We start from the raw sequence: 27,559 nt of genomic DNA on the forward strand, positions 1-27,559 counted from the left end.
TCTGAGTAAGACATTCTTGATATCACATTTATAAGCCAAAATTAGGAAAAAAGTATTTCTCTGTGCATCATTGTTTTATTTGGATAGGTGTATAGTCACTCGGCGGCGGGGCGGGGGCGGGGGCTGAGTGGTTCTGTCTGTTAAGCTTCCTACTCTTGATTTCAACTCAGGTCATGAATCTCGTTTTTGAGATTGAGGCCTGTATCAGGCTTTGTGCTGAGAGTGCAGAGCCTGCTTGAGATTCTCACTCTCCCTTTCTCTCTGCTCCTCCCCCACTCGAGTGCAAGCGCTTGCTCTTTCTCTCAAAATAAATAAATAAACTTAAAAAAAAATAAGCATATATTTACTTTGTTCACCACCGGATGGGTTTCAGTGATTGTAAGATGAAGTATTAGCAGAGTTTGGGTTTGTTTGTTTGTTTGTTTTAGTTTTTTTTTTTTTAATGTTTATTTTTGAGAGAGTGAGCGAGCTGGGGAGAGCAGAGAGAGGGAGGTGCAGAATCCAAATCAGGCTCCAGGCTCTGAGCTGTCAGCATAGAGCCCAGTGTGGAATTCAAACTCATGAACCATGATATCATGACCTGAGTTGAAGTCTGACGCTTAACCAGCTGACCCACCCAGGCTCCCCTCTTTATCTTTTTAAGTAATCTCCGCACCCAGCATGGGACTCAATTTTATAACTACAATTCAAGAGTCCCATGCTCTCTTGACTGAGCCCATCAGGCGCCCCTAACAGAGGTTTTAAAATGGGCCGTTGACCTGGATAGTTCCAACATGTTGTACTTGTTCTCAAACTAATATCAATTAAATAAGATATAAAGTTGTGAAAGAGATGCTTATATAAATCAACGATATTATGGGACAAATAGATTGGATCAATTGAGCTGAGAACTTAATCACTTCTGACTATATTTTAACAACAATTCCAAATAGATATTCTGAAATCCTAGATCTCCTCTTTCTCATCAGACTCCCCAAAGTAGGATTTTTACTTTTTTAATAGCTGCCTTTCAACTATAGCCCTAAGGGCTGAATTAAATGTTTTTTCTCCTTTTATCCTCTATGGTGGAGTTGGATATATAAATCCTATGTTTAAGGCATTTATATAGGTGTTCATATTGTAGGAGCACTACTCTTACCTACTATAAAGATTCTTAATAGTGACAAGCTTTGGGGGTTAGAGTATTACAAAGAGTGTAATTATTCAGGTCTTTATTTTCTACCATATTTCGAGCAGTGTTTCAAAACTATTTTTAACAGTGTGAAACCTATTTTGTTTTTCAGTATCTTTGCCATGAAAAAGAGGACGTGATAAGTTGTTCAACTTATGAAATTCAAGTTACATGTGAATTCTGCCAGGTATGTATGCAGTATTTAGTGTTTTTAGCCATTTTCATATTTTAGGTTAAAAATTTTTCATAGTTATTTCTAAATAAGTATTTCAGGTTTTTTTCTTTTAAAAGAAAACACTTATCCAGTATATTAGTTTAGCTGATACTCCGATTTTTAAAGTATCAAATAGAGCGTTAAGTACACATAATTATGACAAATATAAACGTATTTTAGGATTCTGTTTCTACAGTGTCAGATAATACTAGTTCTATGAGATGTTCTATGAAAAAGCATTTCAAATAGCAAATGGATGTGGCAAAATGCCGTATTCTAGGTGCTCCTCTAGTCATTTCACTTGAACATATTAAAGGCTTTGAAAAGTCCTAAAAAAAATCCTCCAGCATTTCACAGATTTGTTTGATTACATACCATTTTCTACAGTAGCTCTTGTCATCCCTGTTGAAAATGCTTTGGGAAACATTGCTTTGAAGGGTTAACAAGCTAATGTTGAGGAAGGAACAATGTTACTAGATTTTTAGTTGAGAAAAAGAAAAGAAAAAAAGAAAGCCAAAACAAAAAACCCACAAGTTAATAGAAGGAATGATTGGAAACTTTAAGTCTAAATCAAAAATAGGAAAATAATCATGACTCAAAAAATTTTTATAGTTACTTTGTTCAAATTAGGATCCAGAAGAGGATTTACATGTAGTTAGTATGTTTAATCTCTAATTTATACCAGTTCCTGCCTACCTCCTCTCTTCTTTTGTACTCCTTGATACTTCTTTGTTTGAGTGACTAGGGCTTTGGCCTGTCAAGTTTGGCTGGCTGCTTCTAGATTGTTTTGATAGGTTTTTCTACCTCCTAAATTTCCTGTAGCTGGATCTAGAGATGGATCTAGAGATGTTCGATTAGGTTCAGGTTTGACACCCGCACTGTCCCCCAACACACACATCCCGCCACCCTGGAATACATCTTGTGCATAATGTCTAATTGTCCCACTCTTGGTGATATTAATTTAAGATTGACCTGTTTCCTGTCACCTTTTTCCCTAATGGTTTTATCAGACATTGCTGATCTGGTTTAGATTCATTATTTCATTGGGGATTAAAGTGGTGATTTTCTAATTGTTTCATTCATTCTTCACCTAAACTGTTGAACAGGAAAAGTTTAGCCTGACAGACCCAGGTTCCTCACTTTTTCCGTTTGTAATGTAAAATCTGCATGCGACTTGTATTTGTTTACTCATTATAAGAAAATGGAAGGGAGGCACCTGGGTGGCTCAATCAGTTAAGTGTTCCCAACTCTTGATTTCTGATTTCGGCTCAGGTCGTGATCTCACGAAGGCGAGCTCTGTGCTGACAGACCTGACTACTTGGGATTCTCTTTCTCCCTCTCTGCAGCTCCCCTGCTGCTCTTTCTCTGTCTCTCAAAAATAAATAAACTTTAACAAAAAATTAAAGAAGATGAAAGGGAAATAGAGCTAAAATATCAGTAAAAGTGTTTATATTCATATTGAAATAGAAAAGGTAATAAGTTTAGTGAAAATCATGATATTAAATTTTAGATTATTCTTTGTTTAAAAATCTGTACTGTAAAATGTTAAGTCCTTTCTTAATGTTTTATTATAGGCAATACAAGGACCTGTGGAATATGAGTGATGACAAACCCTTTCTATGCACTGCCCCTGGATGTGGCCAGGTAATATATAAATTACTTTAAATCATTTTGTATATTCACATTTATTAAAACACTGATGACAGTTTCTGTTGTGAAGAGGATTCTCCTACAATTTTTTGTAAAATTTTGGAGTTAGAATGAAAATAAACTAGAAAAATTTTGGGAAGAAATTCTTCAATAGCATATTTGAATTTTAAAATACACAATCTAATATGGGGGGAAAAATGTTAAAAGTCCTATAATGAAAAGGTAGATACCTAGATAAAATTCAGGGTTTAAAAGTATTTTCATTTGACCATTATAGGTTGAAAATCATTGTAAATTGCTTAATTGGAAATCAAATATACATTAGCTTGCTTGAAAATTATTTTACCTGCTGAACTCATAAAACTAATATTTACCTCTGACAGTATCACTAATGCATTAATGTTCTTAATGTACTTAAGTCTAACATTTTCACTACAGAGCATGTATGAGAGCATTTTCAGAAAAATCTTTCAGTATTGTATCAAAAAATAATATTTCAGTGTTTTTAACAGGCTATTACATTATTAATTTATTGCTGTTATAATAATTCTAACTTTAAGTAACTATAGACACCAGTAAAAGGATAACTTTAATGTGTAGTCAAATTACCTAGTACTTAACTATACAAACTATAAATCATAAATAAGCATTTTTGCTTCATTGGTTATTACTTGTTTTCATTAGTTGATATTTTAAATTGAGGCATAATTGACATACAATAAACTGCACATATAATGTACAATTTTATGTTTTAACCTGTATATGCTCATAAAACCATCACCATAATTAAGATAGTGAACATACTCATCACACCAAAAGTTTCTTCGTGCCCATTTGTGATCCCTCCATTTGTTATCCCTCCTACCGTTGTAAACCACTATTCTGTCTTATATCCCTATAGATTAGGTTGCATTTTCTAGAATTTTATATAGAGTTATACAGTATGTACTTTTGTATGGCTTCTTTTGTTCCACATAATTAACTTGTGATTTCCCATGTTATGTCATCAGTAGTTAATTACTTTTCATTGATGAATAATATTTCATTATTGTAAAATTGTGGACATTGGTTTATTTCCAGATTTTACTTATTACAAATAAAGCTGGTGTAAATGTGTACAAGTCTTTTTATATGGACGTATGCTTTCTTTTCTCTTGGGTAAATGCGTAGGAATGTAGTGGTGAGATCATATAATAGATAATATATTTACTTTTTTAAGAAATTGCCAAACTGTTTTCCAAAATGAATGCACCACTTTACATTCTTGCCAAGAGTGTATAAGAGGTCTGGTTGTGCCATATCTTTGCCAACATTTGGTGTTCTGTCAGTCTTGTAATTTTAGCCATTTTCATTTCTTTGTCATGTAGTTTTAGTTTGCATTTCTTTGATGAAAAGATGAGCAGTATGTAGAAACTAATTTGACAATAAACTATTTGTAAAAAAAATAAAAAAGAAAAGATGAGCAGTTATTCATGTGTTTATTGTCCACTTGCATTATTTCTTTTGACCTCTCTTTTCAAATCTTTAGCTGTCTGGTTGTCTTTCTTTTGATTTGTAGGAGTCCTTTACATATCCTAATAAATTCCAGTCCATTGTCAAATAGTTTCTCTACTAAGTCTGTGGTTTGCATCTTAATTTTCATGATAAAAGCTTTTGAACAAGCTTTTCTAATTTTAATGACATCTAATGTGTTAACTTTTTCTCTTCTATGGATATTGCTTTTTCTCTTCTATGGATATTGCTTTCCATAAGAAATCTTGTCTAAGAAATCTTTGCCTAACTTTAAGTCACAAGGGTATTCTTTATTTTTTCTGAAAGCTTGTTTTTTCATATAGGTTCATTCATCTTGAATTAGTTTTTGTATTTGTATATACTGGTGTGAGGTAGGAATTAAAGCTCACTTTTTTTCTATGTGATTTTTCAGCATCATTGTTGACAAGGTTTTCCTTTCTCTATTAATTTGCTTCAGCTCCTTGGTTGAAAATCAAATTACTGTGTAAGTGTAGGTCTATTTCTGAGCAGTCTACTCTGTTCCTTTCATCAGTTTATCAACTTTTATGCTAGTACCACAGTCTGGATTACTGTAGCTTTATAGTAAGGCTTCCAGTTAGGTAAGGGAAGTTCACCAGTTTAGTTCTCTTTTTCAAGATTGTTTTGGATAGTCTTTTAAGTTTAGTCACTCTGAAGAGGGTGTAATGGCATCTCATTACGATCTTAATTTACCTGATATCTGATGATGTTGAACTGGAAAAAATAGGAGTTACCAGGGATGGTGCTATTTAGATAGGTTGTCAGGGAATCTCTGATAAGGTGACATTGGAATTAAACCGTGAAATTGAGAGCAGACCCTAGAGGAGGAGTTTTAAGCTGAAGGAACAGCAAATATAAAGGTTCTAAAGAGGGAATGGGTTTGGGTATGTTTAAACCAGAAAGATGACTCTTGGGGCTGGAGCATATACTGACCAACGGGGATAAGGGTAAAAGAAGTAGAGAAAAAGTAGAAAAAAGGTAGAAGAGTCCTACCCTATAGGGCTTTGTAGACTGTGATAAGATTATTTGGGCTTTATTCACAGAGCAATGAAAAGCCATTACTGAGCTAAGAGTGGAAATGGGGAGTAGACTGACAACTGTCAGGTGAGAGATAATGGTAGCTTTGTCTAGGTGCTAATAGTGGACAATATAGAGAAATAGACTGATTGGGTGTATATTTTGGAGATATATTTGATACTCATTTTTCTATAAATTCAAGAAAGGTAAAAAAAAAACACTTCCTAGAATTTTTTGTGAATCGTATTTCCTAGGAAATCAAAAATAAGAATTGATTTTAGAAGCACCAGTTTGGTGGTGGTACTGTAGTGTAAGTTATTTTTTGTCGTTAAGTATTGGTATTACTCCAAATTGGAAGTTTAGCTTTAATGCACTTAGTTAAATTTAAATTTTCAAATAGATTTTAAATTTCTTAAAACATATTTTGTTGATATTGTTATTTTGGAGAGAGACCAGTAGGAATCAGGGCAGAGAATACTGTTGACTTTTGCTGTTAAAAATGTTTTTATATGCCACTATTATGTATTTCACAGAAAGAGTTCTGTTTATTGTATTTGTTTTAAAGTGATGTTCCATTGAATTTGGTGAGACAAAGTAAGATAGATAATTTAGTGAAAGATTCATTTAAAATGGATAATTATTGGTAATGGCTTTGCTTTTGGTGACGCTTTCATTGGAAATTATTTCTTTGGTAGAACATTTATACGTTATAAGGTGTTTTGCAAAGAAGATAAAGCTTGATTTTATTCAGTCTAAAGTTTCAGTGGAGGTGTCTCCGTGTGAGTATGTGCGTATAACTTTCTGGTGTTGAGTAGATTTCGTCAACTAGTAAAAGAAGTGGTGAAATGAGCTAGTGTTCTGATGGTTTTGTAACTTAGTTGTACCTATTTAATTAGTTAAATAATAATCTGTATCATGGATGTGAATTAAATGCAGAATGACTGACTTCCGAGGAAGTTAATTCTGGTAAGTGTTCAAGCCTTAGAAACACAGATTTCACAGGTATCAGAGTTTAAATTCATTATAAAAGTAACTGGCTTATCTCCCTTCCATCTGTCTGGTTACCCTTCCTTTCAGCTTTTTAAGAGAGATGGTTATCTTATCCTTTCTTGACTGCCTTTCCCATTGTTTATTCAGCTTTATGCTCACTGTCTTGTTTAACAAAATACTGTGTACATGCATAACAGTTTGCATTGGAATTGTACTCTAAATTGCCTGGGAGAAAGAAATTAAGAATTATGTTGTTGCTAGATAATTTTTCTACAAAACTTACTTTCAAAATAAACTTTTTTATTTGGTTCAGAAAACAATTCAAATAGATTCTGCAAAAATTTTGTCTTAGCATGTAGTTATTTTATAAGCATTTGTTGAAAAAATAATTTATTTTATTCATATATATGGATATACATCTGTCTTTCTGTAGCCACATCTGTCTTTTCCTGGTAACTGCCTTTTGACAAGATGGCCTTTGACGTTCCTTTTTTATGTTTCTAGTTAAAGAGAAATAAATTATCTCAGGTGATAGCTAAGGTTCAACTCACCTATATCAGATACTGGTTTCAATGTATTTTATCCATGTACATCAAGAATATCATCTGACCAAAAATCTCTTAATAAATAGCATTTTGGTAAATTTGATTTGTAGATCATATACGAAACTTTGTAAATTCATATTTCTTTTACTGGTCTTTTAATATTCCGTGGTCCTAAATGTTTTTAGGGTTCTTTTAACTGTTCCTTTCCACTTAGGATTAAACTTGGTGCCATTTTTGACGTTTTGTACAATTTGTGCAATTCTATATGTAGTTGCTCTTTGATTTGGATATTTGTGCTCAAACCAATACAAACAGGGGATACTGGTAGAGTAAGTTCCTAGGAGATAACTTATATTCCATGTTCTTATCTGTTGATTATGACCTCTACGAAAAAGAATTTATTCACAAATGTTTAATTATTGCCTTCATGGGAGAAACTACATTGTTAATTGTTTGGACATAAAGTGAATCTTGCTTTAAGGTACTTTTAGTGTGGAATGTAATACATATACATTTAAAACTCCAATGTAAAGTAATTAAATAATGCCAGTAAATTCTACACATGTTCATTTTCTAAGAGGGATTATTCAACAGTCTATCAAAAGATGACTATTTCCTTCAAATTTGGGAGGAATTCTTATAATGATAAAGCAATAGTAAGATAGCACTTGAGTGGCAAAGAGCTGGATTATAAAATGAACTGCTTTGTTGTGATATTTATTGCTATTTCTTTGCTGAATTACAGGAAGCATTTTTTTTTTTTAATATGGTAACATAAAGAACTGATTTACTTCTTAATTTGTTCAGGAGTAATATTTATTTCTACAAGAGAAAGAATCCATTTTGAATGTTTAGGGGAACTAAGTTCAAATATATATAATTTTAACATCCTTGTTTATAAGGATGTAGATCAGAGAGTTTATATCTCTTAATGTGGCATTTTATAATTATTACTCTGAAATAACAAAATATAAGTGCTCCCTATTTTCAGTTATAATTGTTGCTTGATAAGGAGCATCTTCATAAAGGTTGATGTCCAGTCATAATTTTATTTTAATCAGCTTAACGATAACCTACAACCCTCAGAACAACTTATAATTTTATTTGAAAATGAACTAGCTTATTATATTGGTTGCTGTTTCTTTGTTGGATTGTAACAAAAGCATTCTTTTTTAATGTGGTAACATGAAGAACTCGATTTACTTCTTAATTTGTCCAGGAATAATATTTTTATAAGAGAATTTTCATTTTAAAGGTGGTAAGTAACCTGAAGTCTGTGTCAGTACAGTACTTTCTTCAGAAGTCATTGTACCATGGAATGTATATTTCTACTGTGATATAGCAAAAAAAAATCAATAGTGATCTATTTTTAGTATCCAAATGAAATTTATATGAAGTTTCTTTGCCTCAGGTTTTAGGAGTTTGCCTCATATGAGTTTTGTGACTTAGTAATACATCAGTATTGCTTATGAAGTCTTCTGTGTTTATACTAACAATAGATTCTTTTATAGTTAACAAACTATTTCATTGTTAATGGTGGTTTTACATGTTGTGGAAATGAATTTCCTTATCATTTTACTTATTTGATCAAATTGAAAATCTTAACTATATTTTAAAACTTTTTGCCACAGCGTTTTACCAACGAGGATCATTTGGCTGTCCATAAACATAAACATGAGATGACACTGAAATTTGGTCCAGCACGTAATGACAGTGTCATTGTGGCTGGTTAGTATATGCTTTTATTAATAGCTTATATACATATTTCACCTGGAATGTGCACAATTTTTGTGTATTCTCTGTAAGTAATGTAGTCTGGTGATATTCCAATGACTTCATTTACAGTAAATGTTGGCAACATGTATTTTACCCATTACATTTCCATGTTTCCTTCTGACCATTCGTGTCACTTTGTGTGGTTTTCAAATGTAGATTTCAATGTCAGTTTTGTGGAAGTTAATTAGAACCCCAGGAGCATTTTTATGCATCTCCAAAGTTTACGTTTAATTGATAATTGAACTAAGGTGATATTTAGTCCATGTTTCTTTTAGCTTTTTACACCTGGTCTACAATGCTGTGGGAAGATAGGAAATGATCAAGCTCCTCCTCTTGGAGCAAGATCAATTAGCTGACTTTCTCACTAGAATTTGTTTATATTTCTTTTGGGACTAAAACATCTGTGTTACTAAAATACTCTCAGTAAAGGGGCCTACATTCAGTATTTGCTTTTCTTGTGTTTTGAGCCTATGAACTGAACATACAGTATTATATAAGCAGAGAAATATCTTTTCAAAATATGTGAAGAGAAAATTCATGCATTGTTTTATGTCCTTTCATGCAGTATTAGCTGCCCCTTTTTTAGTATTGAAATATATACACACACACATCTATGTATATGGACACACACATAATATACATAGTTTTACTGCATTTTCCATATTTTATAAGTATCATGATAAGAAAACAAAGTTTCATATAAACCTTAATATGTTTATATAAATTCAGACCCTTTTGTGTCATAACCACAAGTTGTAAGTATTCAAAATCACCCCTAACTTATTCTTTTCTAAAGTTTGGGTTATACTGCTTGTAAGTCTGGAATTAACCCTGAAATCTCAATATTACTAATACTTTGAAATTAATACCCAGCATAGAAATTGTCATATGCAGTGCTCTGGAGAGATGAGGCAGATGATTATTCCTGTACTTTCAGTATCATAATTTTCGTACTGAAAACATTTGAGGTTACAAAAAATAATTTGCCAAAAACTAGGAAAAATGAAAGAGAATATTCGGCGTTCTTTAATTCCATAAAAGGAGGAGGCAGAGAAGGGTGAGGTATACATTTCTTTAAAATGGTATACATCAGATCTAAAGAGCTAGAACAAAACAAAGCAGTCAAAGAAACAACAACCTGGACAGTTCACTCTCCTAGGCATGAAGGTCTTTGCTTGTCTGAAACTTACTGTCCCAGAGCAGTGTCTGTAACTTTTCAACTTAAAAATGTATTGAGATTGGTTTTTAGAAATTTCCTATTGCTTTACCTTTATTACAGTAGAAAAATAGAACACATTCAAACATATCACTTGACCATTTTTTTACTAACATGTTGAAGTAAATAGTTTAGCATAACTATATAATGCATGATGTGTGTGGTATATATTTGATGGTTAGTAGCCATAAGCCATGCATGTTTAAACAGTTGTGCCTGTATTATTGTTTCTTTTCTCGGGCTTCATCATTCCAGTAATCACTAACAACACATATGCATAAAACATGGTTATTTTTAAGCCTTTTCTCTCCCTTTAACACAAATTAGGAGCCTTCTGTTGAGCTGAGATAGACAAACCTTTTGGATGTGAATAGAAGAGTCAAATTTATATTCAGTTTACTAATTCAGCTATAATGGACTTAAGCTGATACAAGTACTCTGAGCCCTTAACTGTAATAAATTATAGAAGTCTTTTGAGGGTTAGTGGGTATGTATGTTGTAGACTAATAGGTAAAATGATGACAAAAGAGAGTCCCTTCAGTAATTTAGGTAATACTAGTAGCATTTAGATAGGCTTACATTATATCTAATATGTGTGACATGTAGTTCTTTTTAATGTTGAGTATATTTGTATGTAGTAAGCATATTAGTACTCTAGATATATGTGCGGCAAAGATGAAACAGTAAGTAATGCCCATTCTGGGGACACAGTATTTAACAAATACATGAATTTTAATTTTACAAAATATTAAACCAGGAGTCATCCTTATATGTTTATTTAATTTAGGCTAGATTCCTGATACAACCTGTAAATTAAAATGTATAGAATGTGAATATAATGTCAGTGTGCCACCGACTCTGGTCAGTATGAATAAATAACCTGGAAAATAATGAGACCAAATAGTCAGAGTCCGTAAAAAGTACTATTTTTTATTCAGTATGGACCTTAACTGGCATTTATTCTATAACCAGTACATGTGTTAATGTACATAGCGTTAAGTACATACTCAAGGATAGTTAAAATATTCCATGTTATGAGAAAATAGAGTTGACTACTCTGCTGCCTAGAAATTAAGTAGAACATTATTTAAATAGGTAACTCTTAAATGGCCTCTTGTTCCAAACTTGAAAAATACATTAAAATAGAAAATTGGCTTTAGTAGATAGTAATGAGGGTTGTGTTTTTTGTTTGGTTTGGTTTGGTTTCAAGGCTCTTGTTTTAACCTTTTTTTCTTCCTTGTAGTATTTTTATCTTCCTCCTAAAAATTCTGGTTTATTTAAGCTTGCTTTCATAATAGATTATGAACACTAGTAGAAGGGCCAAGCTAGAGTGAATATACATGCTCTTGTCCTAGTTTTCCCCAAACTGCATGTATTTTAAACAGTCATAATTTTTTAAATAATGTAAAATTTTTAAAATTCTGCCTTAAATAATAATAGTAGTTGATCTCTGAGTAGAAGATGCTTGTCACTTTACTCACAGAGAAGGTCTGGTCTAAGGAAGAAGGACTTTTTTCATACTTTTATGGTTTATGAAGTTGAAGGAAATACCTTGAACTGCAACAAAAACTTAACCAAATTTTATTTGCTTTAAAGGAAGAGGTCTTTCCAAAGAGAGAATTAACAGCTGACTGAACCAGTCCTGCTAATTTGTTAATTTACTAGCTATATTTTAAGGTCCTGCATGATATTTAAATCTATGTGATTGCTTCTTGACATTTATTTCAGATCAGACCCCAACACCAACAAGATTCTTGAAAAACTGTGAAGAAGTGGGTTTGTTTAATGAGTTGGCAAGTCCATTTGAGAATGAATTCAAGAAAGCCTCAGAAGACGACATTAAAAAAGTATGTTGTTAAACATCAAATTAAAAAAGAGTACTTCTAACAGAACAGTAATCATAGCTTACACTTCCTACTTTATTATTTGGCATTTTTGAATTTCTAACATTGTCTTTCACGTTTACATTTTAGATGCCTCTAGATTTATCCCCTCTTGCAACACCCATTATAAGAAGCAAAATTGAGGAGCCGTCTGTTGTAGAAACAACTCACCAAGATAGTCCCTTACCTCACCCAGAATCTACTACCAGTGATGAAAAGGTTAGAAATTTGCATTTTTGGTAAAAATAGAAACGTAGTGTAAAAAAATAGCACCCCAAGTAAAGTTTAATATTGGATTTACATAAAATGTTAATGTAATAATTTGTACATAATTGAGTGTCAGGTTGTAATAGTCTTATATGTGAAAGCTGTGAATACTCAGAAATTTCAGGGAAAGACGACATCACCTTTATAGATAATTGGCTTTTTATTACACAAAAATTATAGGGGAGAATAGTCACTGTAGATAAAACTTATGTTTCAAAGGCTACATAAATTTATAAAAACTTAATTTTCCTGGGTTTTGCTATTTTATTCTTTGCTACTTTTTAAAATTTTATTTACCTTCTTAAATTTTTAATGTTTTAACTTATTTTTTTGAGAGAGAGATAGAGACAGCGTGAGCAGGGGAGGGTCAGAGAGAGAGGAAGACACAGAATCTGAAGCAGGCTCCAGGCTCTGAGCTAGCTGTCAGCACAGAGCCCAGTGCAAGGTCCAAACCCACGAACTGTGAGATCATGTTTTGAGCCGAAGTCAGATGCCCAACTGACTGAGCCACCCAGGCGCCCCATCTTTGCTACTTTTTTTTTTTAATTTTATTTTGAGAGAGAGAGACAGAGTACTAGTGGGGGAGGAACAGAGAGAGACAGAGTCTGAAGCAGACTCCAGGCTCTGAGAGCCCGACTCGGGGCTCAAACTGTCCACCTGTGAAATCATGAACTGAGCTGAAGTTGGACACTTAACCGACTGAGCCACCCAGGTGCCCCTGTTCTTTACTACTCATATATAGTGACAGCTTTATCTTTACAACTAAAAATTGCTTGGTCCAAGGTTATTTAGGCTTTTTAAGGGCTAAAGGAATACTCATTCTCAGCACTGGGTCTTCGGTACTGCCAACTAAGATGATGATGATGATACTGTCTTAGTACAGGCCTTGTGTAGACAATTTAGGGCCTTATTCCTGGATCTTGAATACTTTGGTAATTTGAGACCCTCTGGGCTATAGTATGTGTTGAATAACCATTATTGTGGGTATTTGATTGCTTTTTTTCATAAGTACGTATAATGAACACATGGGTGCTATATGTGGCACAATGAAGAAGCAATGACAATGTTTCTGCATAGATTATTTTATTCTAAAACCACAGATGAATTAATAGACTTCTGTCTTGGCAGAAGATGACATGGCTTTGTCCCTTAGATGTTTTGTGGGGGGTTTTCCTCATTTCCTAATTATAAAAGTGAGTCTCCTTATAAAAACTTTAAGAATACAGAAAAATGAGGAAAAAAACCAAAATTGCCCATTAACCCATAATTGATAAAAATTACCAATATTCTGAAACATTTTTCCTAGATATATGCATGCATTTATACAAATACACTGCATAAGTGAATAGCTCATTAGAAGGATAGATGGATACAAAGAAAAATTTGAAGAAAGATCCTAGTTGAGTTTTTAATTTAAAAAAAAAAACTTTTTTTTTAAGTAAACTGCCCACCTGTCTTGGGGCTTGAACTCACAACCCAAGATTGAGAGTAGCATACTCCACCAACTGAGGCAACCAGGCACCCCGATCCTAGTTTACTTTTATATCGTGCATTCGACATTCAACATTAATGAACATTTTCCCATATCAGTAGAATATTTCCAAAATCATAATTTTTTTTTTTTCACTTAAAAAAAATTTTAAATCAGGGGCAGCTGGGTAGCTTAGTTGGTTAAGCGTCCAACTTCAGCTCAGGTCATGATCTTGCAGTTCATGGGTTCAAGCCCTGCTTCGGCTTCTATGCTGACAGCTCAGAACGTGGAGCCCGCTTCAGATTCCGGTCTCCCTCTCTGTCCCTCTCCTACTTGTGCTCTGTCTTTCTCTCAAAAATAAACACTAAAAATATATTTTTTTAATTTTTTAAATTAAGTCCTAGTTAAATCCTATTAAATGTAGTGTAGTAATGGTTTCAAGAGTAGAATCTTACTGATTCATCACTTACATATAACATGCAGTGCTCATCCCAACAGGTGCCCTCCTTTCTTGCGTATTACCCATTTAGTCCATCCCTTTCAGCAACCCTGAGTTTTCTCTGTATTTAAAAGTCTTTTTATGGTTTTTCTCCCTCTCTGTTTTTATCTGATATTTGCTTCCCTTCCCCTGTATTCATCTGTTTTGTTTCTTAAATCCCACATATGAGTGAAATCATGATATTTATCTTTCTCTGACTAATATTGCTTAACATAATATATTATGGTTCCATCCACACTGTTGCAAATGGCAAGATTTCATTCTTTTTGATTGCTGAGTTAAATTTTATTTTATAGATATACCACATCTTGTTTATCTGTTCGTCAGTGAGTGGGCATTTGGATGCTTTCCATAATTTGGCTATTGGTGATAGTGCTGCTATAAACGTTGGGGGGCATATGCCCCTTCAATCAGTATTTTTGTATCCTTGGGATAAATACCTACAATTGCTGGGTCATAGAGTAGCTCAATTTTTAATTTTTTGAGGAGCCTCCATACTGTTTTCCAGAGTGGCTATACCAGTTTGCATTCCTACAAAATCATAATTTTTAATGGTTGCATTTTATCATTATCTTAATGTATTTAATTATCTTGTTCTTTTTTGGACATAAAGATTTTCACATTATAACAGTTACAGGAAATACAGTTAACTCTTTGATATAAATACCTTTTTTACTAAAGATCATGCCAGTCCCTTCACACTCAACAGTTTTTCCTTGTTCTTTGCTACTTCAGCCTCTTTCAGGGGTAACCCTTCTTCCTACATTCCTGCCTCAGTCATTAGTCTCCTCCTGGGCAGGGCATAATCCTGCCACGTTGTTAAAGTCCATTTTGGGCCTTCTTCACTTTTCTTCCTAAGTGATTTCATCTTGACCCATAACTTTAAAAACCGTCTACATGCTGATGACTCTCAAACTTGTATCAACCAAGATATCTCCTGGATTTCCATATTCATCTCTAACTCCTGTCTTGACATTTCCTCTTCTATGTCTGATAGACATCTTTCTATGTCTATTTAGATGTATCAAAACTTAATAAATCAGAGCTCTTGATTTTTTTCCAGTTCTCCCTATCTCAGTAAATTTTCTCTTCATCCCATCAAGTTGCTCATGTCAAGAATCCTTAATTTCTTCTTTTGTTTCATACCAAAACCAATAGCAAATCTTACCAGACATACCTTCTGAAATATTCTTAATTTATCCTCTTCGATGACACTGACGTGTCATCACGTTAGTCCCAAGCCATCGTCATCTTTTACTTGGATTATTAATAATTATTTTCTAACTGGACTTTCTACTTGATCTCCCATATTCTATAGATGGCTTTTTTTTAAAAAAAGTATATAATCACTTTCCTGTTTAAAATCCTTCAGTGGTTACTCATTGCATTTAAGATAACTAGTACTCCTTTCATAGGTCTCATTGAGCTGAGCTGGTCTACCCATTCAACCCTCACCTCATGCCAATTTGGTGTGTTAACCTGATATTCTGAGTTTTTTCCTACCTTAAAGACATTACTTTTGGTATTGCTTCCCTCTCTCTAAGTAGAATTTTCCCCTTATTATCCTTTCAGTATCTGTTCATCCAGCACCAGTTTGGCAGAGAAGTTCACTTTACCTATCACTATGCTATCTAAGGTAGCCAACTCCAACCTTCCCTGAGTTAATCTTTCATGATTTATTAATGTTGTACTATTATTCTCGAACATACTACTATCTGAAATTTTCTTGTTCTACTTGTTTATTGTTTGTTTCTTCCCACTAGGCCTTGAGGGCATGCTATGAATTTTCAAACTTATTGAATAAATGAAGTTCCAGTAGTACTAGTTGATCTTTTCTTTCTATGTAGCTTAATAGGATTTTGATCATAAGAGGCAGCATAAAGACCAATTCAGAGAACACAGTAGACCCAATTTTTACCCAAAACTAGTTAAGGAGTTCTAGGTAAAGTTCTTAATCTCTTCCTAATCTGTAAAACTGGGAAAAAGACCATCTTTAAGGCGCTGGCTAACTTATAAATTCTGTGTTTTCCTTTAACCTGCAAAGATTTCACTCCAGTAATTGTTTATTTTACATTCAGGATATCAATATTACTTGACCTTTTGACAGTGAGAAATTATTGGTAGTAACTACCTAAGATTAGCAAACATTTGTATTAAAATTTTTTAACCATTTCTGTTACTAAATTATATCACCCATTACTAATTTGTATCAGTTTCCCTTGATCTGTTTCCCCATTTTACAGTATAATGATAGAGTACAGGACTAAGCAGTCTCTCCTGGATTTTCAGAAATTTTCATGGAATCATAGCCAAGTTACCTAGCCTATTTCTAGACTGATAAGAAAACAAGTAGTATGGAAAAAAACACCAATCTGATGTTTTTATTTTTATTAATTTTTTTTTGTGTTTCTAAATCCTAAATTCAGTGTTTCTAAATACGAACATTACATTTGAAACTTTTTAGCTACTTCTAAAATTTTCTTTTTAGTAACTTTAGCTCCTTGTAAAATTTTAAATAACTTCAGACGTTACTTTGGGGGAGGGCATTATTTTATGGATGTGTTATAGTCTATTCATTCTTAATGTTCATGAATTGACTTACATTTTTAAATCCCACCCTTTTTTATTTCATCATTAAATAGGAGGTACCTTTGGCACAAACTGCACAGCCCACATCAGCTATCGTTCGTCCAGCATCATTACAGGTTCCCAATGTGCTGCTTACAAGTTCTGACTCCAGTGTAATTATTCAGCAAGCAGTACCTTCACCAACCTCAAGTACTGTAATCACGCAGGCACCATCCTCCAACAGGCCAATTGTGTAAGTGATAATTTGGGCCAGTCATTAAACTGTTTATGAATTAAATTTTTCTTGGCACAATTTTTCCTAAGACATGTAATTCTAATTGTGGCCTTAGGTTTGTGTTGTGTGTGTTAATCATATTCTGCATGCTTTGATTTTTGGAAAAAGTACTAGGGCTATCTTTTTTTTCTAATTGTTATCTAATAGATTGGGTATCTAAAACTTAATTTTAAAAACAAATCAACATTGAATGTGAATTTAAGGTGGTCTCTAATTTTCATGCTATTTCACACAGAATATATAAAATTACTCCAGTAGATGACATTTCTTTCAGTTCTTAAACATATCTCAAGAGGTTTTTTTTTTCCTCAAAGATTGTCAATAATCTCTATACTCAACATGGGGCTCAGCTTACAGCCCCATTATCAAAAGTTAAATGTTCTACAAACTGAGCCAGCCAGGTGCCCCTCAAGATCTTCTGATAAGAATTTTTCTCATTCAGTGTATTGGAGATTGTCTCCTATTCCCTGTTGTTTTTCCACACTGCTATATACATTATGTATGTAGAATGCAGTTAAAAATAAAATTTTGTAATTTGCTTTGCAGTAGTTAGAAAATTTATTTTTAAATGATATGATAATAGGATTAAAAATAATGCTTATATTGTTAGAAGTGGCCAGTAAGGATTTATCTTTAATTTTTCTTCTTTTGTTTTTCTTAGTCCTGTGCCTGGCCCATTTCCTCTTCTGTTGCATCTTCCTAATGGACAGACCATGCCTGTTGCTATTCCTGCATCAATTACAAGTTCTAATGTGCATGTTCCAGCTGCAGTCCCAGTAAGTTTGAGATTTAGACTCTTTAAACTGATCTTTCTTAGGAAACTGATCTTTATAATCAGAAAATACACTTAGGGCTACTTGATTCGCTTATGAAACTGAATCCAACAAAATACTAGTGGATGATAATAGTATTTACTCATTGATATTTATGACAATATATACCATTCAAGACAAACATAATTAATTGGTTGGAAAATGTTTTTCCATCCTCCAAAAATTTTCTTTTCCTTGTATTTTTAATATTAAGAAATTTGTTATTCCTTCGTTATTTCAGTTTGACTAGACTTGTAGAATTCAATTATTAACACGGATTTCTGTTCCTTAGGAATATATGTATACTAGAACACATGTCCAGTAACTGTATGATACTTCATTTATTATAGGAATTGTTTATAAGGACCCTTTCTATACTTTTATGGAAATTGAAAAATCTTTAAAGATAAAACAAGAAGATCAATAAGAGTTTACAGTTTTCTGATTCTGAACTCTCAGATTTTTATAGTCATTGCACAGATACAGCCCAAATCTCAATATGTGCTCTAGCAATTATTTTTAAATATATTTTACATAGCTTGTTCGACCAGTCACCATGGTGCCTAGTGTTCCAGGAATTCCAGGTCCTTCCTCCCCTCAACCAGTGCAGTCGGAAGCAAAAATGGTAAGCAAAATTTTACTTGTTCTGTACATTTCTTGAGCCTGTTTTAAATTAGTTTTTCCACTAAAGCCTGCCTCAAATGGACAGTTTAGATCACATTTTATAAAGCTTTGGAATGTATTACCCTACAAAAGAACCAGATAATATGGAAGAGTTTCCATTAGTATAGTGACTAGTTAGTGGTACTTTAAAATAAATGGATGACTTTGAGAGTAAAGTTGTAGTTCTTGTCCTTGGTTTGTCTGGTTTGGGGCTGTGGCTTTTTAAACAAAATCTCCTCCTTGTGGTGGCTAGGAATATTACAACTGAAACTAGGTGTAAGCATTGGAAGGCCATACAGGTTAGTAAATGTTGCACATAATATATAAAGAATATTCATATTTTTGAGTTGTTTTGACACTAAGAAATTGGTGGTGTTTAAAGGATGAGCTGTATATAAGAGTTTGGAGACATGTGTTTTAATTTTAATGCTGACTCTTGTTATTCACTACCCTTAAGCAAGCCACTTTAATTTTGAGGAGACTCACTGTTCTTTCAGAGATTAAATGTTGATTCCTAGAGTTTCTCTTAGCCCCAAATTCCATAAATGTGCTAAATTCCTAGGTAAAAAACTAAGGGTTCTTTTTATTTTTTTGTTTTTTTTAATCCATGTAATTCTCCCTTCCATCGTCTTAACACATTTTCAGGACTGATCGTGAACATCAGTTAATGAATGTATCCTTAGAAAATTAATAGATAATTTTGCATCAGTTCTGTGCTAGCAGTATACTAACAATATAAATTTCTACATATGAAAACCATTATATATTGCAAAGCTCTAAGTTTTTTACCTCTGTTCTCCATTGTTCGTTATCACATGCCAATTTGAGATTATTAACAGTAAAACAACACACCATCTGAATGAACAGTGTTTGAGGAGTATAAAAATTAGTTGGTTATTGATTGTGGTTAGAGAACTTAGGAAAACCCAAGACGGAAATTTTTTGCATTAACAGCATGTTTAACTCAAAACTTTGGAAATACTAAGATGCATCTTCACTTGATAGTAAAAAAAAAAGCTTCATTGGGAATGTTTTTTACACTTCCTACTTTACACTATACTAGTGAAAAATTCAATTAGTGAGAACTGAATAGAGAAATCAGTTAACGAGATCTATTGTTCTACACTGCATCTAAAAATACTTTTACATATTCAGTGGACTTTTTTCCTAACAAATTCATTCAAAAGGAACAAAATCAGATTCAAAGAAATACTTTTGGCTCTAAAAATAGGCCATATTTGTAGAAACCGTTAAATTTAATACTTACTTGAATAACTTTTTCTTTTAGGTCACCAGAAAATTAACAAGAATAAGGGTGTTGTGTGCTTGTATATTTAAAAAAAAAAAAAGTCAAAGCTGTAACATTAATAAATTTATACATACAAAATAATCATTGAAGTCCCAAAAAATAGCATGGGGAGTCATAGATTGCCCTACTTTAACAATCCAACTAAATTTATTATTAGAATTTTGCTAATGTAAAATAACCATATTTAGGTGATTGCCTCTTTTAATTGGAGTAGTAAGTAAAATTGTCTTGTTTTAATTAAATAAAAAGACTCAGAAATTAGTCTATTTCCCTTTTTTGGTTTCTAACTTTTCATTATTGAAAATTTCAAACATCTACAAAGTAACCAGTATAGTATAATGAACCCCCATATACCCATCACCAGCTTCAATTATTAGCACTATAACTGCCATTCTTGTTTTACCTATGCCTCAGACCATTGCCTACCCAACTCAATTATTTTTTAATAGGTCTTACTCAATTTAAAATTTATATACATTGAAATGAACCAATTTTAACTTTGATGTATAAGTGCATTAGTGTAATGCACACTGTTGTAATGATATGGAACATGAACATCTACCCAGGAAGCTTATTTCCATTCCCAGTCAGTATGCCTTTCCACTGTTGTCACCAGCAGTTAGTTCTAGAACTTAATATAAATCCCATATATATTCTGGGTCCAGCCACAAGATTTATCAGTGTTGAATGTATCAGTTTGCTGCTGCTTATTACTGAGTCCATTGTGTGAATATACCGCAGTTTATCCATTCTCTTGTTGGTGGACACTTGAATGGTTTTCAGTGTTTAACATTGTGAACAAAGATGCTGTGCACGTCCTTGTATAACTCTTTTTGCGGATGTTTATTTTCATTTGGCCTATCTACTGAAGAGTAGAATTGCTGAGTAAGAAGGTAGGTATACGTTTAACTTAGTAAGAAACTGCCAGTCCATTTGCCAAAGTTCTTCATTTTCACAAAGTATGGGAATTCCCAGTGACTCCACATTTTTTGCTGGCATTTGGTTTTGTCTCATTTTCATTGTAGACATTTCTAGCAATTTGTAGCAGTATCTCATGGTTTTAATTTAATTTCTGATTTTGCCAGATGCTTTGGTGATAATCTTCTGCTGATTTCTTAAATTGGGTTATTTTATGTTATAGGAAGTTTTTAGATAGGTAACAAAAATTTTGTATTCAGTGTATGTCTTGTAAGTATTTTTTCTTAGTGGGTAGCTTGCCTTTATTTTTCTTAATGATATATTTGTGCTAGCATTGATTGCTACTTTCATCTCTAATACTTTCTCCTAGTTAATTGGGTTTAATTTGCCTGTTTTTTTGGCTTAAAGTAGAAGCTTGGATTATTGATTAAACCTTTTTACCTTTCCAATAAAGGCATTTCAAGCTATAAATGTCTTTGCACAAATTTTGATATGCTATATTTTCATTATCATAATCTTCTGATTTCCTTTGTGATTTCTTTGAGCTTCTATAAAAGTATTTTGTATAATTTCTGAAGAACTAGGAGCTTTTCTTTTTATCTTAATTGATTACTATTTTAATTACATTCTGGTTTGAGAACATACCACCTTTGGTATATTTGTCCTTTGTTTCCATTTTTTAATATATCATACTTGTTTGACTCACTTGTGAAAATTAGATATTGCCCTTCTATCCAGGTAGTAACAAAATACTAATTGCCTAGAGTACTGAGGGAATTCGGATTAATTGGGGGTTTTGTTGTACAGAAATAATTTCATATTTCGTCATTGGTTTCATATTTTTATGAAATATTGCTAGTCCATTTTCCCTGTCTTAGTAACATAAAATGAACACTACTGACTATCTATTTAAGAATTTTCAGTGCTTGCATGTTGTCATCAGCTATACTTCTATATTGGTATAAATACAAAACCAATCTACCAACATTGGGAAATTACTTGAAAACAGTTTGGTTTTTGTAGTTTCATGTTTGTATGTTTTGCCTCAGCCCCATTTAATAATAATAATTTCTATCTGTTGTCATGTATTTAACAAACGTTTCTTAGATACTAAGAAATTCAGCAGATGTGATCTTAAATCTTGAGTTTTTCTTGCAAACCGTTCTGATAATCATCAAGAAAGGCAAAAAGTCTCACTTTTAAGGCCATTAATTGTATTTTTCAACAGTCAGGATTGTATCAGTGGGTTGGTTTTGGTCCCCTTTGAAGATAACTTTTGTGCATAAAAACCATTATTCAGGGACTGCTTTTAAAAAATAGGTTTATTAAAGTTACAAATTCAGAAACTTTGTTCTTCCCTGAATTGTTAAGGCCAATTTTCAAATCCAGTTATATAATGATTGCTTTTAAAGGTCTTCAAATATAATTAATCTTAAACATGCTAAAGTTCATTTTAAACTTAATATATCCTGTTTTCCCTATAGGTACCTCAATTGTCTAACAAACTTCTCTAAGTACTATAATAACTTTTTAAGTTTAATTAAACTTATAGATATGAGGCTTGGTTTTCTTAAATAGTCCAATATTGGGAGGCTTATAAGATTATCTTGGCTCTTCCAATTAAAATCACAAGACTGAATTGATCTTTTAACCATTTTAAATTGAAATTCAAGGGTAGCCTATTACTCTGTGGCAAGTTATTTTAATTACTTTTAGAACATAAAATACCAAATAGGTACAGATTATTTTTAAATTTGAAATAAAATGTCAGTGTCATTGATTCTTAGTCATTGTCCCACCCCCCCCCCCCACCAGAGCTTAATAAGGTAAAAGACTTACCAGATGAGGAAATGATTATATCCTCCCAACTGAAAGAAAGTTGAGACTGGTTTTGTATCCCCCGTGCCCAGAGGTTTCTTAATGACAGGTAAATGACCACAGAACGTGATTCTCTTCTCCATCAGTGACAGGACTCCAAATCCAGTTTCTCCAGATGAGTGATTCCCAGCTCCTATCCCTTTGATTCATGTTACACATTAAATGATTTCTGTTTGCCAGTCTGCTACCCCTCTAGTAAAATTTACAATTTCTTCCCTCATGCTAGAGTTGGATTGTGCTTTATTGTTGTTTTCAACTCTTTGAAAATACATAAACATCCTCCCTGGTTGGTTCTGCTAAAATGGTGTGTGGTTCAGAAGATGTTATATACAAACTTAATGGTAACCACAAATCAAAAACCAGTAATAGGGATGCAAAAAAAAGAAATAGATAAAGGAATCCAAATACCTCACTAAAGAAAGCCAACTTGTGGTGAGAGAAGAGAGCAAGGGAAGATGTATAAAAAACAATCACAAAACAAATGACAGAATACCGATAAATACATACTTACCAATAATTTGAATGTAGGGATGCCTGGGTGGCTCAGTCGGTTAAGTGTCTGACTTCGGCTCAGGTCATGATCTCACGGTTCATGGGTTTGAGCCCCGCATCGGGTTCTGTGCTGACCCCTCAGAGCCTGGAGCCTTTTTCAGATTCTGTGTCTGTCTCTCTCTCTGCCCCTTCCCCACTCGTGCTCTTTCTCTCTCTGTCTCAAAAATAAATAAAACAAAAAAAAATTTTTTATACTCTGAATGTAAATGGACTAAATGTTCCAAGCAAAAGATATAGGGTGATGGAATGGATAAAAAAAAAAACCTAGACCAGTGTGTATGCTGCCAACAAGAGACTCACTGCAGACCCAAGGATACATGCAGATTGAAAAAGAGGGGATGCAGAAATATTTATCATGCAAAGGAATGTGAAAAGAAAGCTAGGATAGCAATAGTTATATCACACAAAATAGACTTTAAAAGAAAAAGGACAGTCATTAAGGGGACTCCAACAGGAAGACATAACAATTGTAAATACTTGTATACCCAGAATGGGAGCACCCAAATACAAAAACAGTAACGCAACGACTGTAGGGAACTTTAACATTCTATTTACATCGATGGATAGCTCATCTAAACTAAAAATCAATTAGGAAACCATGGCTTAGAGTGATACATTGGATTAGTGTTTTTGAGGGAGAGAGACAGAGAGCATGAGCTGGGGAAGGGTAGAGAGAGAATGAGACACAGAATCCAAAGCAGGCTCCAGGCTCTGAACTGTCAGCACAGAGCCCGACGTGGGGCTTGAGCCCACAAACTGTGAGATCATAACCTGAGCTGAAGTCGAACGCTTAACTGACTGAGCCACCCAGGCACCCCTGGACTAGTGTTTTAATAGATATATTTATAATATTCCATCCTAAAATAGCAAAATACATTATTTTCAAGTGCATATGAAGCATTCTCCAGAATAGATTTTACATTAGACCACAAAATAAGTCTTCACAAATTCAGAAAGATGAAAATTATACCATGGCATCTTTTTAACCACAGTGCAATGAAACTAGAAATCAGTCACCAGGAAAAAAAAAATCTGAAAGGACTCAAATACATGGAAGTTAAATAACATGCAACTAAACAATGAGTCAGCCAACAAAGAAGAAATAAAAAAATACATGGAGACAAATGAAAACACAGTGGTCCAAAATCTTTGGGAAGCAGAACTCCCTTTGGAGTTCTAAGGGAAAACTTAATAACATTACAAGCCTACCTCAAGAAGCAAGAAAAATCTCAAATATTAACCTAATCTTACACCTAAAGGAACTAGAAAAAGAACAAACAAAACCAAACCCATCAGAGGGAAGGACATTGTAAAAATCAGAGCAGAAATAAATTATCTAGAAACTAAAAATATAGATGAATGAAATCAGGAGCTGATTCTTTGAAAATATCAACAAAATTGATAAATCTATAGCCAGACTCATCCAAAATGGGAGTGGGGACTCAAACAAAATCAAAAATGAAAGAGGAAAACCAACAACCAACACCACAGGAATACAAAGGGTAAGAATATTATGAAAAAGTATGTGTCAACAAACTGGGCAACCTATAACTTCCCAAGACTGAAGCAGGAAGAAACAAAATTTGAACATACTGATTACCAGCAATGAAATTGAATCAGTAATCAAAAAATTCCCCAAATACAAAAGCCCAGGACCAGACAGACTCACAGGTAAATTCTACCAAACACTTAAAGAGTTAAAACCTATTCTTCTCAAACTTTTCCAAAAAATAGAAGAGGAAGGAAAACTTCCAAATTCGTTCTTCAAAGCTAGTATTGCCCTGATACCAAAACCAGGTAAACACACTACCAAAAAAAAGAGAGAGAGAGCTACAGATCATAGACATAAAAATCCTCAACAAAATATTAGCAAACCAAATCCAACAATGCATTAAAGTCATTCACCAGGAGCAAGTGAGATTTATTTCAGGGATGCAAGGGTGGCTTAATATTCACAAATCAATCAACATGATAATCACATCAGTAAGAGAAAGGATAAAAGCCATATGGTTGTTTGAATAGGTTCAGAAAAAGATGTAACAAAGTACAACATCCATTCATGATAAAAACCCTCAACAAAGCAGGTTTAGAGGGAACATACTTTAACATAATAGAGCCCTTATATGAAAACCCCACAGCTAACATCATAATGGTAAAAAACTGAAAGCATTTTCCCTTAGGTCAGGAACAAGACAAGTTTTATTCAGTGTAGTACTGGAAGTCCTAGCACATCAGTTAGACAAGACAAAGGAATAAAAGTCCTCCAAATTTTATGAAAGAAGTAAAACTTGTATTTGCAGAGGACATGATGCTATATACTATATAAAAAAGACTCTGAAGACTCCACCAAAAAAAACTACTAGAACTAATTAATAAATTCAGTAAGTTCACAGGATACAAAATCCATGTACAGAAATCCATTGCATTTCTGTACACTAATAATGAAGCAGCACAAAGGGAAATTAAGAAAACAATCCCATTTATAATTACACAAAAAGTAATAAAATACCTAGGAATAAATTTAACCAAAATGCTGAAATACCTGTACTATGAAACCTGTAAAACAGTAATGAAAGAAATTGAACATGATACAAAGAAATAGAAAGACATTCCATGCTCATGGATTAGAACAAATATGGTTAAAATGTCTATACTACCCAAAGCAATATACAAATTTAATTCAATCCCTATTAAAATACCAACAGTATTTTTCACAGAACTAGAATAAACAGTCCTAAAGTTTGTATGGAACCACAAATAGCCAAAGCAATCTTGAAAAAGAACAAAACTGGAGGTATCACAATTCCTGGCTTCAAATTATTTACAAAGCTGTAGTAATCAAAACAGTATGGTACTGGTACAGAAATAGGCACATAGGCAAGTGGAACAGAATAGAGAGCCAGAAAGAAACCCACAACTATATTGTCAATTAGTCTTTGACAAAGGAGGAAAGATATGTATTGGGAGAGTCTCTTTAACAAATAGTGTTGGGAAAACTGGACAGCTGTGTGCAAAAGACTGAAACTGGACCACTTTCTTACACCATATACAAAAATAAACTCAAAATGGATTAAGGACCTTATTGTGAGACCTGAAACCATAAAAATCCAGAAGGGAGCATGGCACTGAGTTCTCTTAACATTGGCTATAATGACCTCTTCCTAGATAGGTCTCCTGAGGCAAGAGAAACAAAAGCAAAATTAAACTATTGGAAATACATCAAAATTAAAAGCTTCTGCACAGAAAAGGAAACAATCAACAAAACAAAAAGACAGTCTACTGAATGGGAGAAGATATTTGCAAATAATACACCCAATAAAGGGTAAGTATCTAAAATATATCAAGAATTTAACACAACTCAACACCTTACAACCATAAATAATCCAGTTAAAAATGGGCAGAAGACATGAACAGATGTTTCTTGAAAGAAGACATCCAGATGGCCGACGGATACATGAAAAGATGATCAATATCACTCATCATCAGGGAAACTCATCAAAACTTCAGTGAGCTACCATCTCACACCTGTCAGAAAGGCTAAAATCAAAAACACAAAAACAAGAGTTGTTGAGGATGTGGGGAAAAGGGAAGCCTCATGCACTGTTGGCTGGAATGCAAACTGGTGCAGCCACTACGGAAGACAGTATGGTGGTTCCTCAAAAAATTAAAGGGGTGCCTGGGTGGTTCAGTTGGTTAACTGTCCGACTCTTGATCTTGTCTCAGGTCATGATCTCATGGTTCGTGAGTTCAAACCCCGCATCAAGCTCTGCACTAATGGCATGGATGGGATTCTGTCTCTCTTTCTCTCTGCCCCTCTCCCACTTGTGCGTGTTCTCTCTCCCTCTCCTCCTCTCTCTCTCTCTCTCTCTCTCTCTCTCTCTCTCTCTCTCTCTCTCTCACACACACACACACACACACACACAAACTTTAAAAAGTTAAAAATAGAACTACCCTAAGATCCAATAATCTCACTACTGGCTATTTTCCCAAAAATTACAAAAACCCTAATCCAAAGGGATATATGCACTCCTGTGTTTATTGCAGCATTATTGTTACAATAGCCAAATTATGGAAGCAGCCTAAGTGTCCATCAATAGATGAATAAAGAAGAGGTGTATATAGACAATGGAATGTTACTAGCTATAAAAAAGAATGAAATCTTGCTATTTTCAATAGCATGAAGGATCTGGAGAGTATAATGTTAAGTGATATGAGCCAGAGAAAGACAAATACTGTATGATTTCATTCATATGTGGAATTTAAGAAGTAGAAAATACAAACCAAAAACAGACTCTGACTATAGAGAACAGATGTTTACCACAGGGAAGTTGGGGG

General features: G+C 33.4%; 1 protein-coding gene across 4 annotated transcripts in view; it reads left to right on the plus strand.

Moving 5' to 3' along the window:
* ATF2 (activating transcription factor 2) overlaps positions 1-27,559 on the plus strand; it is an 82,328-nt gene that overhangs the window by 29,164 nt on the left and 25,605 nt on the right. For 3 of the 4 annotated variants that reach the window (XM_039250129.1, XM_039250127.1, XM_039250130.1), the window contains 8 exons: positions 1,284-1,358; positions 2,960-3,029; positions 8,749-8,845; positions 11,838-11,956; positions 12,083-12,211; positions 16,872-17,050; positions 17,754-17,868; positions 18,443-18,529. In XM_039250129.1, coding sequence (XP_039106060.1) covers positions 1,327-1,358; positions 2,960-3,029; positions 8,749-8,845; positions 11,838-11,956; positions 12,083-12,211; positions 16,872-17,050; positions 17,754-17,868; positions 18,443-18,529 — 828 coding nt within the window. In that variant the 5' untranslated portion in view covers positions 1,284-1,326. Of the gene's footprint in view, positions 1-1,283; positions 1,359-2,959; positions 3,030-8,748; positions 8,846-11,837; positions 11,957-12,082; positions 12,212-16,871; positions 17,051-17,753; positions 17,869-18,442; positions 18,530-27,559 lie in introns of those variants that run through there. The other variant, XM_039250131.1, reaches the window with a different exon arrangement.

The sequence above is a fragment of the Hyaena hyaena genome, unplaced genomic scaffold, assembly GCF_003009895.1.
Source record: "Hyaena hyaena isolate Hyena2069 unplaced genomic scaffold, ASM300989v1 scaffold_359, whole genome shotgun sequence".
Classification (NCBI taxonomy): domain Eukaryota; kingdom Metazoa; phylum Chordata; class Mammalia; order Carnivora; family Hyaenidae; genus Hyaena; species Hyaena hyaena.